This window comes from Arctopsyche grandis, chromosome 6 (assembly GCF_051622035.1).
Source record: "Arctopsyche grandis isolate Sample6627 chromosome 6, ASM5162203v2, whole genome shotgun sequence".
Taxonomy (NCBI): Eukaryota; Metazoa; Arthropoda; class Insecta; order Trichoptera; family Hydropsychidae; genus Arctopsyche; species Arctopsyche grandis.
The window spans coordinates 14,427,429-14,439,471 of NC_135360.1; the positions used below are offsets into that span (position 1 = coordinate 14,427,429).

At 34.4% G+C, this 12,043-nt stretch overlaps 3 protein-coding genes across 5 annotated transcripts in view; all 3 read right to left on the reverse strand.

Moving 5' to 3' along the window:
* The window catches only part of LOC143912753 (uncharacterized), a 602,600-nt gene that overhangs the window by 391,650 nt on the left and 198,907 nt on the right, over positions 1–12,043 (reverse strand). The gene's annotated exons all lie outside the window — the stretch shown is intronic.
* The window catches only part of LOC143912755 (rho guanine nucleotide exchange factor 10), a 502,593-nt gene that overhangs the window by 291,643 nt on the left and 198,907 nt on the right, over positions 1–12,043 (reverse strand). The gene's annotated exons all lie outside the window — the stretch shown is intronic.
* Positions 1–12,043, reverse strand: part of LOC143912757 (uncharacterized) — a 408,567-nt gene that overhangs the window by 38,741 nt on the left and 357,783 nt on the right. The window contains exon 3 of the mRNA XM_077432124.1: positions 555–686. Within this exon, the coding sequence (XP_077288250.1) occupies positions 571–686 (116 nt within the window). The 3' untranslated portion in view covers positions 555–570. The remainder of the gene's footprint in view (positions 1–554; positions 687–12,043) is intronic.

Sequence of the window (12,043 nt, forward strand, 5' to 3'; positions counted from 1 at the left end):
TATAAACTATGACTTTTCCGAAAGAATTCCTAATTCGAAAAGGGGTATTTTCATTTTTCAATCCGAATGTTTTTCCAGCGCAGCGTTCACGTATTGGAATGTGATTTTCTCCGGGCGACTGCGAGGAAAAGCAGTTGTCGGGAACCTTATTATTTGACGGGCAACGTCGTATATAACGTTTTCAACGTTGTTTACGTTAACGGGCCTTGTGAAACAAAGGTTTCTTGAATTTATTATATGCGAACGTTCGAATTCGCACTCTGCGAAAAAAATTTACGATGCAATTGAAAGACCGATCCCTCGCTTGAAATATGAATCGAACGGAAAGCACGCAAGAATAGCAAAACAGAAAAAGCACAAAAGCAAAAATTAGTAGTAACAGCACAAAAGCAATAAGTAAAGGGAGAGGATGCGGAACAAGGATAATGTGACACCTGACCACCAGTGTGTTTATTTTTTTATTTAGTTTAGGATATTGAGAGGGTTTTTGGGCATGTTAGTTACACATATAAGACCCACACACGAGACACCATCGATTTTTTGTTTCTTCTTACCTTGATGTTTAATGTTTTAGCACCGCTGGTTAAGGCAGGCGCGGCAGGTGTCAGCCGCGACGTCTGGACCCGTAGGACTCCCCTTTGACTCCTGGCTACCCTTTCTCCGGAATGTGTACCTAACAAGCAGACCTGGAAGGCAGAAAAACAGGGATGTCCATGCTTTAGTCCGAACTTCCAGGTTTTTTCATATATTATTTTGCACACAAAGTATAAATACAGGCCTTGCTTTGAGAGAAATTCGATGAAAATTTGAATGAAAATTTAAATCACTACTGAATATTATTGGCCAGTAAGAAACAACCGAAAATCTTCAGTAGTGGAAAAAAGCTAATCTTTAAATTTAATAAATTACTTACAGAAAGACCTGATTTTATTCATTGAATGCAAAATAATCCATATTTTCTTATTCGTACGAAAAAATGGTGGTCTATGAAGGATATGGAATTATCATATGATATGTATGTATGTGAAATAATTGTAATATCTATGGGGTATATTTGACAAGAGGAAAGCAAGCTTATATGTACATAGATGTAAAAAATAAAAATATTAAAAATAATTAAATGCACGAAAATTCTAAATAAATTATGTATGTATGTATGTATAGGAAAATATTCAATAAATACAATTCGAATAGTATACTAGCAAAATTTCAGATATTTTTAAAACATTTGAAAATTATGCATTGAGTTGGGTGTAGGATTGTAGACAGAAACCCCCCACCCCCTCCCCAACCTCTCGCTCTGGTAATTGTTTAAACGCATTTATACGAATGCTTTTTAACCCATTGTGTGCCGCCACAAAGTCTGACGGAAAAACGCGCGAATGCAAACTTTTACATTAAAAGCTCTCCGACCCTCCCGCGACAACAATACACGGTCCGAATGGTTCGCCGAGCAAAGTTTCCCAAATGGACGGAATAAACTGGGTGAAGTCGTGACAATTACATTATCTAGCCCGTTTCTACAGGCGGCGGTACCTTTGAGAGCCGTAGTACCCACTAACGCCAGAAGTACTTGTACCACGGCGAGGAGCTTTTGCACCGCGTCGTACAAAGATAACGCTAACGGCAACGGTCGCAGATGCTGCAGGTGTACTCAATTTTAGAATTATTTTATAATAGTATTAAATTTAAATCAAATTCATATATTTTAATAATTTAATAATGTATACGAACGAAAGTTGAAAACCTCTGAAATAATACTAATAGTTTATTTCAGCTATTAAGTAGAGGTTCAGTAAGCTTTCGTCAGACGTCTTCCTACGATACGTGAAGAAAATTTTATATTCCATTGCAATTTCACTTCTCCATCTACATAGCTTATATTATGTTCATTTTTAGTATTTTTAAAAACATGGTACCGTTTTGCCATTTTTGATCGATTTTTTTATAGGAGCCATTTCATTGTATGTATCATTTTAATATTGTTTGGACTGAACATCGCGAATATTTAAGTTGTTTCAAATTTGTTTAAACCTTGATCCTTGAGAATGCATTAAAATAATCTAAACCTTGTTCCCTTCATTCGATCTCCATTTTTTGGCAATATTCAATAAAAAAAAGATGCAATATACATACTCAAAAAAAAACACCAAAAACGGAAACGATAAATCTATGCGATGAAACCACTTCTCTCGAAACACTGATTTGCGTCAAATGGACAATTTCGTATTTTTTTTAAATAATAAACAACCAAGAAAGGTAAAGTAGGGTTAAACAATAAAGTACATATATACTAGGAAGTCCTAACAGGTAAACTCCAATGGGCTTTTCTAGCCAATTACAAACATCGATATAAAATAATTTTAACAAAGCATCATAAAGACATCTATGGTAAGTTTTCGGAGCATTTTTATGTACATATGTATAATAAATCTTCAAATTTCGAGATGCTGAACTCGTAATTTTCGAGACATTTATGGACAAATTTTCAGCATTAATATACGAATCAGCGAAATTCGAGATGCTGAAAACTCGAAAATTGCGAGAAATGGGTAAAGGTTGCCAATTTTTGGAAGCGTTTCAATGAAAATCAATTAAATTGCAAAACTCTGATAGGAAACGATCTACCTGGAGTCACAGACCAAGGTCTGGCCAGCAGCAATCAGCGAGACTCGAGCCTGTGACCACTGTGTTCGAAAGCATATATGCTAACCACTAGTCCACGCTGCTGGTTATGAATTCTTGGTAAGATGCGATGTAGTTAGTGGCTGTCAAAAAAAATTTTTACAAGTGGCCTAACACGTTTGTCCATGGCTGTTTATGTTTGTATTATATACATATATATTATATGTACACGTAAAACATTGAAAATAATATCAAAATGTACATTTGTATGATACTTGTATTGTAAGTATGTCATATGTATTATTCACATCGATAAAATGAGAATATACTGAAGACTCAAATGTACATACATAACTGTATGTTATGTATGTACATTTGACACTCGGAAGATAAAAGGAAGTCCTTAAATTCTCAAAAATATAAGACGACATCGGAACAATGCGCGGATGCGATTTGCACATGATGGAAATAACTGGAAATGTTTTATTGACGTATGATTCAATAGCTTTTACGTCCGCTTTAAATGCAAAAATAAAATATAATATACGATCGGATTTTAGAGGAAATTTATTTGAATATTTTATATGGAAATAAATTTTCAACCTACGTTGCGTTCCGGAGCGTTATTTGAACTTTTCTCTTTATATATAAAAAAAATCCTAAGCATATTATATATTTTTTATGTGGAAAGACTGACGCTTACGGGGTGGCGTAATGTCAATACAAACAACACTGACAGGTCAAATACCGTCAATATAAAATGTAGTAAAAATAAAGTGAAAAAAAGCGTATACACACATATGCATTATTTGATCGCGAGTGCTTAACCTGTCAAAACGTTCGCTTTGTGTCGTTCCGTCGGTGTCTAACAGACACGGATATTCTCAAACTTGTGCTGAATTATATATTATTCTACGTATAATAATTTGCACAGGAATAAACGACGTTTGAAATAATCCCGACAAGCCAAAATCCCGTCAAGATAAAATGTTTAATGCATATAAATTTGTAAGCGAATAATGCGTACAATACGCATTTGCAGGAAGTTAAGACAACCAAAAATTTAGCACCGCCCAATCATAATATCACTAGATTAGTTTTGAATCACAGAAAAGTTCCAAAGACTATTTAAAATATATGTTATCATATATAAAACAAATCAAATATAAATCGTTTTAGAATCTGTTCATAATCCAGGACTGCACGTCAACAGCTCGGCACAACACTGCACGGAAAATGCTAGTTCCATTCATACTACACAGCACGGCTCGTTTCCAGCATGTTCATGCTTGTTTTGGAAGAGTACAAGGCAAAACCAACTTGTATATACTCGTATATATGGACCATACGGCGCAATATTGTTTGCGCCGTATCGTCGAGTCAATATGGTCACAATATGATGTTTCCGAAAATATTCATATGCAACACTTTCGTTAGTACAGATGACGTCACGTAATGCATGAATATAACCATAATGGTCAAAGAAAATCGGTTCTGCTTGATGTTATTCGATAATATTTACTGCTGTATAATATGAATAGATCTTGTCGGTTGCTGCTGTTTCGGTACGTTACATACACATTACGGAACATATGAATGTGTCCATATATGTAGAATGTACTGAAGAATATTTTTCGTCATGGTGTTGTCAGCTTGAGCAGTGCTGGTATGAACGAACCTTAAAAGTGATATATGTATTGTTACATACCCCGCTTATCATTCAAGTTCCCAGAGCCTAACCTTCACTTTTCACACGCTCACATACGTGAATAACAAAACCATAAAGATTCCTGCTATTGGATATTTCAGATAAGATAGGAATGCCAAACATTGGTCAAAAATTAATAAATAATCGAATATATAGACCACACCTGGGTAGCAATAGTCAGAACACCAGACTCCGTATAGTTAGTCAGAACATCGACTCTTTAAACGAGTGCATTATATGTATGTAGTCAGAGCACCAGACTATACAGTAACAGTCAAAACCATCGATTCAACCGTTAACCAAGCATCAGCATCTTAATAATCAGTGCAGTTAACCAGTTAAAAGGTTAAAAAGTTAAACAGTTCTACGCAGCTTAAAAATTCATCGTTATAAATATAAAAGTGTAGTATTGATAATAATAAAGTGTAACGTTTTTAAATAAATAAAAAGATATATTGATTGAGATGATTGACAGAATCATCATCATCCTAATCAAGTTTTTAAAAATACAAACTACCTTTAGAACGTGACAGTATGTACATATGTATGTAATAAACATTTTATATATGTATGTAATATATACGCCTTTGTTTACGTATAAACATATGTAAATAGTACATGTAGAATTAATCAAATATTTGACATTCATATGAATAGACGATTACGAAGCCAATCAAATCGGCTTATTATGAAATTTATATTATCATCAGAATTCGTTCACTTGTACATTCGAACGAACGAAATGTACAAACGAACGAAACTATACACATATTTTAGCTAATTCTACGGATAACGTTGTTTATCCTATAAGCACTTCAAACGAACAGATCGGCGAATCTTTCGATTGATCTAGTAGATACATATTACGTTATTACACCCACACACATGAGTGTAAGAAATGTGATACGGCCGCTTCTCAGAAGACGGTTAGTCGAATCTTCGGATCGGAACAACAATAATCGAATCCTGTGAATCGAAGAAGGATCGCTCCATTGCACAATCGCTGGGCCAATTTGCGCCATCGGGTCACGCGTGGCTTTGTCTCCGACGAATTGAATATTATCTCATTAGGAGAGGGAGCACCCTGCCGGAAAATTCTCGTGGACAAATTGAATTTGTTTTCTAACGGTCTGCTGACTTTTGGGATGAGAGTGGTGGCCCCCCATAACTCCCCCTTCCCGCCCAACACGGATGGGATCGTTCTACCGAAGGGCGAGACCTAACCTAGTGGTCGGTCAACAAACTCGTGATGGGATCGATTCGACGTCAAAAATAGCAATTAAAGGGAAGAGAAACGGCTTCGGTTGCTAAATACCCCGCGTGTATGTATTTATCTTATGCACTTTGCATCGGGGAATTGCACTGTAAAATATATACGGCCATTCATAACGGACGATAAATAACGCGTCTGTACAACAACCATCGGTTCACGTTAACGTATTGACTCCCACGCGTCGGCGTTATAAATAAAACGGCAATAAGATAACGATGTCGGTGCTATTATACAAAATATCGAACGATGAATGAATTGCATGCTCGTTTCATGGTTGGATTTGTGAAAATTTTCGGTATGAAGAGGTTGTTTAATGACCACTATTAGAAAGTTTACTGTTTTATGACAGGTGGCGAAAATGGTAGTCATCGTAATGCAAATGGACACTAAGCTTATAATTCTAACTGATACGTATATAACTGATACAACTAAAGTTGTCTATGATTTAAGTATATGTTTAAGTGAATCTGTATTACATAGTAAAATTATACTATCGCCAACTCAGTCGGTGAAAGTATATCATACAGAAAAGGACATCGAAAACATGCTGTTAATTTGGATGCTAAATCATAGCAGCACCAAGAAAGGATTGAGGACTGTACTTATGAAATAAATGGGGCATCCCGGTTTCTAGCTGTATTTGGACAAACCGGAAAAGTTGATCTACTATAAAATTTGCCTTCTGATGTAATTAAATATTCATACACTGAAGAAGGTATCGTTGTTGGAGGTACACAACATTGATATAAGTATTAGCATATTGATTCACTAAAATGCCAGTGAATGTATACTTTCACTGTTAGTATGAAATCACTTTCACTTTAACACAGGGGTTTCCAAACTGGGAGACGCGGACTATTGCCAGGGGAGGCGCCAAAACTTTTTAATAAAAAAATAATTTTCATACCATAATATCTACAAATAAATAAAACTTCATATCGTAGCTTAACAGTAAAAATTCAATGCATGAATTCCAATAAAAAATTATCCGGAGAAGAAGATTTTAAAAATTGCGCCTTTGCAAACGCTCTGTTTTAGCTAAAGATGCCCATTTAATTGCATATGTTCGATATGTCGCGGATAATAATATATTAGAAGATATATTATTTTGCAAACACATTCTTGGGAAGACCACATCCATTGAAATTTTTAATATAATAGACAGTTTTGTTGAAAAAAACGACATAAAGTGAAATAATTGCGTTGTGAACGACATAAAATAATAATTGGACTGTGTACCGACGGAGCTCACTCAATGTCCGAACACAAAGCAGGTCTTAAAGCATTGATCAAAAAGAAAGCACCACATGCTATCTGGACACACTGTATGATTCTCAGAGCAGCTCTATTGTCAAAAATATGAGCGAAGAACTGAACAGCATTTTTACAAAAGTTATAAAAATTATAAACTACATTAAGAATAGTCCTTTGAGAGCAAAGCTGTTTGCAAAGCTGTGTGCTGATATGGAAGCCAATTATACCTCACTTTTGTATTATTGTGAAGTTCGCTGGCTATCTCGCGCAAAAATGATTCTAAAGGGTGTTTGAACTCAAAGAAGAAATAGCAACCAAATCAAAGAAGAAGAGGCACATTTGTGGAAGAACGATAATTTTATTGTTAAACTTGACTATTTGGTTGAAATTTTTGGAAAATTGAGCGGTTTAAATAAATCAATGCAGGGATCACAAATACACCCACTTGTTCAAAAAGACAAAGAAAAGCTTTCATTAAAAAATTAAAGTTATGGAAATCAAATTTACAAAAGAATGGGTTGGATAGGTTTTATTAAAAAATAAAAGGTTTTATTAAAAAATAAAAGAGGCGCGGAAAAAAAAATATTATTTAGGGAGGCATAGAAGCATAAAGTTTGGAAACCGCTGCTTTAACATATACAATGAAGTACAAATGACATATTTTACGTAAATATACAAGCAATGTAAAAACAAGAAAAATGAAAATTCAAAAATTGTAACTTTCCAATTTTTACAAGGCTTTTCTATGTTTTATTTAAAAGCCGGCTTTAAATACCAGGGCTGTGGAATTGGATTTGGTGTCGTTAAAGCCGAGTGACCAATTGCGCGATTAAATTGATTTTTTTTTTATTTAATAATTGTATGGAGCTCTTTCTCACAAAAATAATTACAAAATAACAGTGAATCAGAAAAATATAAGCAATGTAAACTTCAGGTTTGTAATATATAAAAATTTGAATGTTTACTATTGTTGCCTTGGTCCACTTATAAAATGTACGTATGTAAAGCTCATTCTTGGTAGCCAGAGTTTTTTTTTTTTTAGTTTAAGACGTTTTCAACACAGTTCAGTGAATGCAAAAATAAGGTTTAGTAGCTGAGTAAAGTACATACATACATGCAAATAGTATATAGCCCGAACGCTACTATACAATAGGAAATATGCTCAAGCGAATATATAGGTACATATGGGAATATAATGGAAAAACGCTCAACGAATATGTGACTGATATTGTATTGAATACAACAGGAAAAAATTTCAGAAAGAGTACAAGCAACGACTGGAGAAATATTTCAGAATAGTATTCAACGATGCCAAATATGTATACCTTTATAACATGGGCAGTGTAGCGAATGAATAATATAACACTTGTAAAATATGATAACCAGCAACGTGGACTAGTGGTGAGCATATTATGATTTCGAGCAAAGTGGTTACGCTTCGATTCCCACTAGAAGCTGCTGGCCAAACCTTGAATTGTGACGCGATTCTTGTAAAATTGGCATCTCCTTTCCAATCTCTTTTGCAAGTCTCAAGTTATTCAGCGTCTTGAAGTTCGCCAAATTTTATAATAAAATTCTGCAAAAATGTCCACATAGATGTCACGATGGATGATGTTTGTATGAATTCGCATTGCATAATGCTAGTATTGATTGTACTGATCGTATTGTATCTGTATTAGTACACTCGTAAATTTGGAGCGATCTGTAAAGGTAAGTATACGTTTGATTGAAACAAAATAAATAATGCAGGCTATATATGTATATGTTAGATATATAAGAAAAAGTTAATTATAGTTTAATTTAGGGATGGAATACGTCATTCTGAGTCAAAACCTCGTTCGATGTGACTCTTTAAAGTGTTGTAATCGAAGTTTTTTATGAAATTTTTCGTAGCAATCTCGCGTAAGTCGCGTGGCCCGTAAATAAGACGTTAACAAGACGTTACCGTGGCGGCGCACAGGGGCGTGCTTTGCAGGTCGCGGTTCGTGGCAATTTTGCATAAATTTTCACGAGGCGAATAAACGTTTTGAATTCGCCTCCCACCCTGTATATGATTCACGGTTAGGGCTAATAGAGCTTCGGCCGTTTGCGCGTGTAATCGCCTCGTACCATACGTGGATACGTCAGGCGATAAACCTATTTTGCGGTTATTTCACGTAGATTCTACGTGTGGAGTCGATTTTTGCAATTTTTCTAGTCTTTCAAAGTTTCAACGAGTGGAGGTGTTCCACAAATAAATAGGAAACGTCCACGTAGAAAGTTCGCCATTTATATACATACACATATTATGCAAATGGTAAATTTTGAACAATGAGATACGCATACGTTTAACTTTCGATTAAATATGTATTAATAGGTTTTTGAGCTCTTTTTCCTATTATGCTGTACATTAACATAAGAATAATATAATACTATGATTACTAACAAAATTAAATTAAAATTGTAAAATAGAAAATGATCAGTATATCAGTAGCTATTAAAATAGATATAAGATGTGTTGTGAACATAATTTAGTAATAATAAAAAGCATTTAAAAAAATATGTATTGACACGCAACATGCGAATATAATATTATCAAATTTCAGCACGGTAATCAATCATAATAAAATTTTGGAGATGTACTATTAAATGATCTGGAATATTTGAAGCAATTTTGTCTATGGTAACGATTACTTAGAATTACTTTGTCTTTTTACTTTGAGGTTAGTAAAAAACCTTAAGAAAAAAAAGGACTGACCTTTTCAAAGTTAAGGTATAATGATATAGTTTTAGAGTAGCATGAGATTATACCTAGAATCAGCTGACCGCAAACACATACAAGTATAACTGTTTTATCTTAGAATATTTGATGTCATAAATCATTCTCAGTAACCAGCAATATAGCTCAGTGATAAGTGCAGAATGCTATCAACTGAGGGGTCGTGAGTCCAATCTCTGGGCCGGTATTGCTGGCCAGACCTTAGATACATGTATGCATGTGACCTATCAGAGTTTGCGAATTTATTTGATTTCTTGTAGAAACGGTTCCAAGCAATTTGGCAACCTATCCTCATCTGTCACCGTTATTTGAATATAATTTCAAATTTATAATAATAATGTTATAAATTTATATAAAGTACATATGTATAAATTTGGCCATAGATACAGTTGATATATTAGTATCATATTTGTATGTAAACGCGTACTATGACCGACTTGGATATTCACATGCTGATATTCACAGTTTGAGTTCTGCGTACCCTGCTGATATTCACAGTTTGAGTTCCCTCACGCGTCCAGTTTAATCTCTCTGTGCCACAATACATTTTCAATATACAAGCATTTGTTTCCTTCTCAATTAAAATCTGCTAAATAGAATTATGTTTGATATAATATAATCACTTAACATATAATCAAAAATTCAGAAAGCTGGCTTCAATTTAATAAACCTCTTATGTAAAAAGGTCAAATCAATACCGAATGTTAGAAGCATTATCTTTAAAGCTTGTAATATGGAGCTTCATATACATTTTATTATTTTTTATTACAGGTAAGCCCATCTTTACATTACAAACACAATTATATAGGTACACAGTGGCGGCTCGTACTTAAGAGCTGTAGGCGCTGCAGCACCCCCAGACAAATTACTGATACATAAAATTTTATTGAGTATGTAGGTGGGTAGCATATTTATAATAATCAACAAATTCGAGATACTAGAAACTCCCATTCGCGAGAAATTGGGATAGGTTACCAATTTGGTGGAACCGTTTCAGCAATGGAAACAGATAAATTGAAAATCTCCGATAGGAATAAATTGACCTGGAGACATATGTATGTATATCCAAAATCTGGCCTAAGCTAGGGAATGAGCCCATAAACTTTCAGTTGAAAGCATTATACGCAAACAACTGAGCTATGTTGATAGTTAATCGAATTTAATTGGTCTGTAAGATATTAGATTGACTACATAAATATGACACTCGTTCGAAGGAACCTTCACAACAAAACATTGACAGATTGTTATTAGATTTTAACAAGATCTCAATGAATGTATGAACGAGTATATGTATATGTATATTGCATTTTCAGACCGTAATAGAGTACATAGAATTGGCTCACTTTTACATTGTACGATTCGAACACGTACATATATAAATCGAATAGTGTTGTGATTGATCGATGATGTTATTATACAGAGCGCGGTCACGACGCAAACGAAGCGAACGTGGTCGCAATAATCACGAGTGCTGGTAGGGTAAAAAAACATAAAAAAGAACACAAAAAATAAACCGATAAAATGAAAAAAATAAAATAAGCGTACGATATGGCGTTTGGCACGTTTCATTACTCCGTTTTTCCCGCGCGAATTTTCACATCGCATGCACTCCCACTCACTACTCGGTCCGTTCAGGTGATTACCATATTTTTCATTAGGCGTTTGCAATTCACACGACCGTAAATTCAGACGCCGAATTACGCAATTCACGGACGGATACTCCTCTATGTATCTGAAAACATGTATACACATATTTTCATTCATTGAACGAACGTATTTTTAAGTCAAAGTGTGTGTGTGTGTGTAAAACTAGACGGTATAATTACATTGGAAGTGGATGTAACGAAAATTTGCATGTCGGACGAGTTGCGACCGCGAATTTTCCGGATGCGGAAACTCCAGCCTGGCTTCCCGTGGAAAACGTACACGAGCACATCGTCAGAAAGTGTGTAAACTTAAAATAAAACACGCTTAAAATTGTACTCGAGCGGTTGACTACGTAACGAGAAACGTACGAAGATAAACATTGCAGTTTACGAAGGAAATAAAAATTGTAATATGTATGTACATATGTATGGACTTACATTTTATTTAGAAATATGCATACCTTAATTCGTACATGTATAAGTATGCACTTCAATTAACAATTTTGTATGATAAAAATAATAATGCGAACACAATCACAATAAAAAGCTTTAAATTTGAATATTTACATAATAAGTAAGTGATTTATTGATATATTTATATAGAAGTAATTGATTCATTGATATATTTACATTGAAGTAATTGATTTAAATTCAATATTTTATGTGGATTTGCAATCCACAGACATACATATAATACATACACAAGTGGTCAGCGTGCATTGCTTTCAACTGAGTGGTCACGGATTCAATTACTGGCCCGGTGCTGTTGACCAGACTTT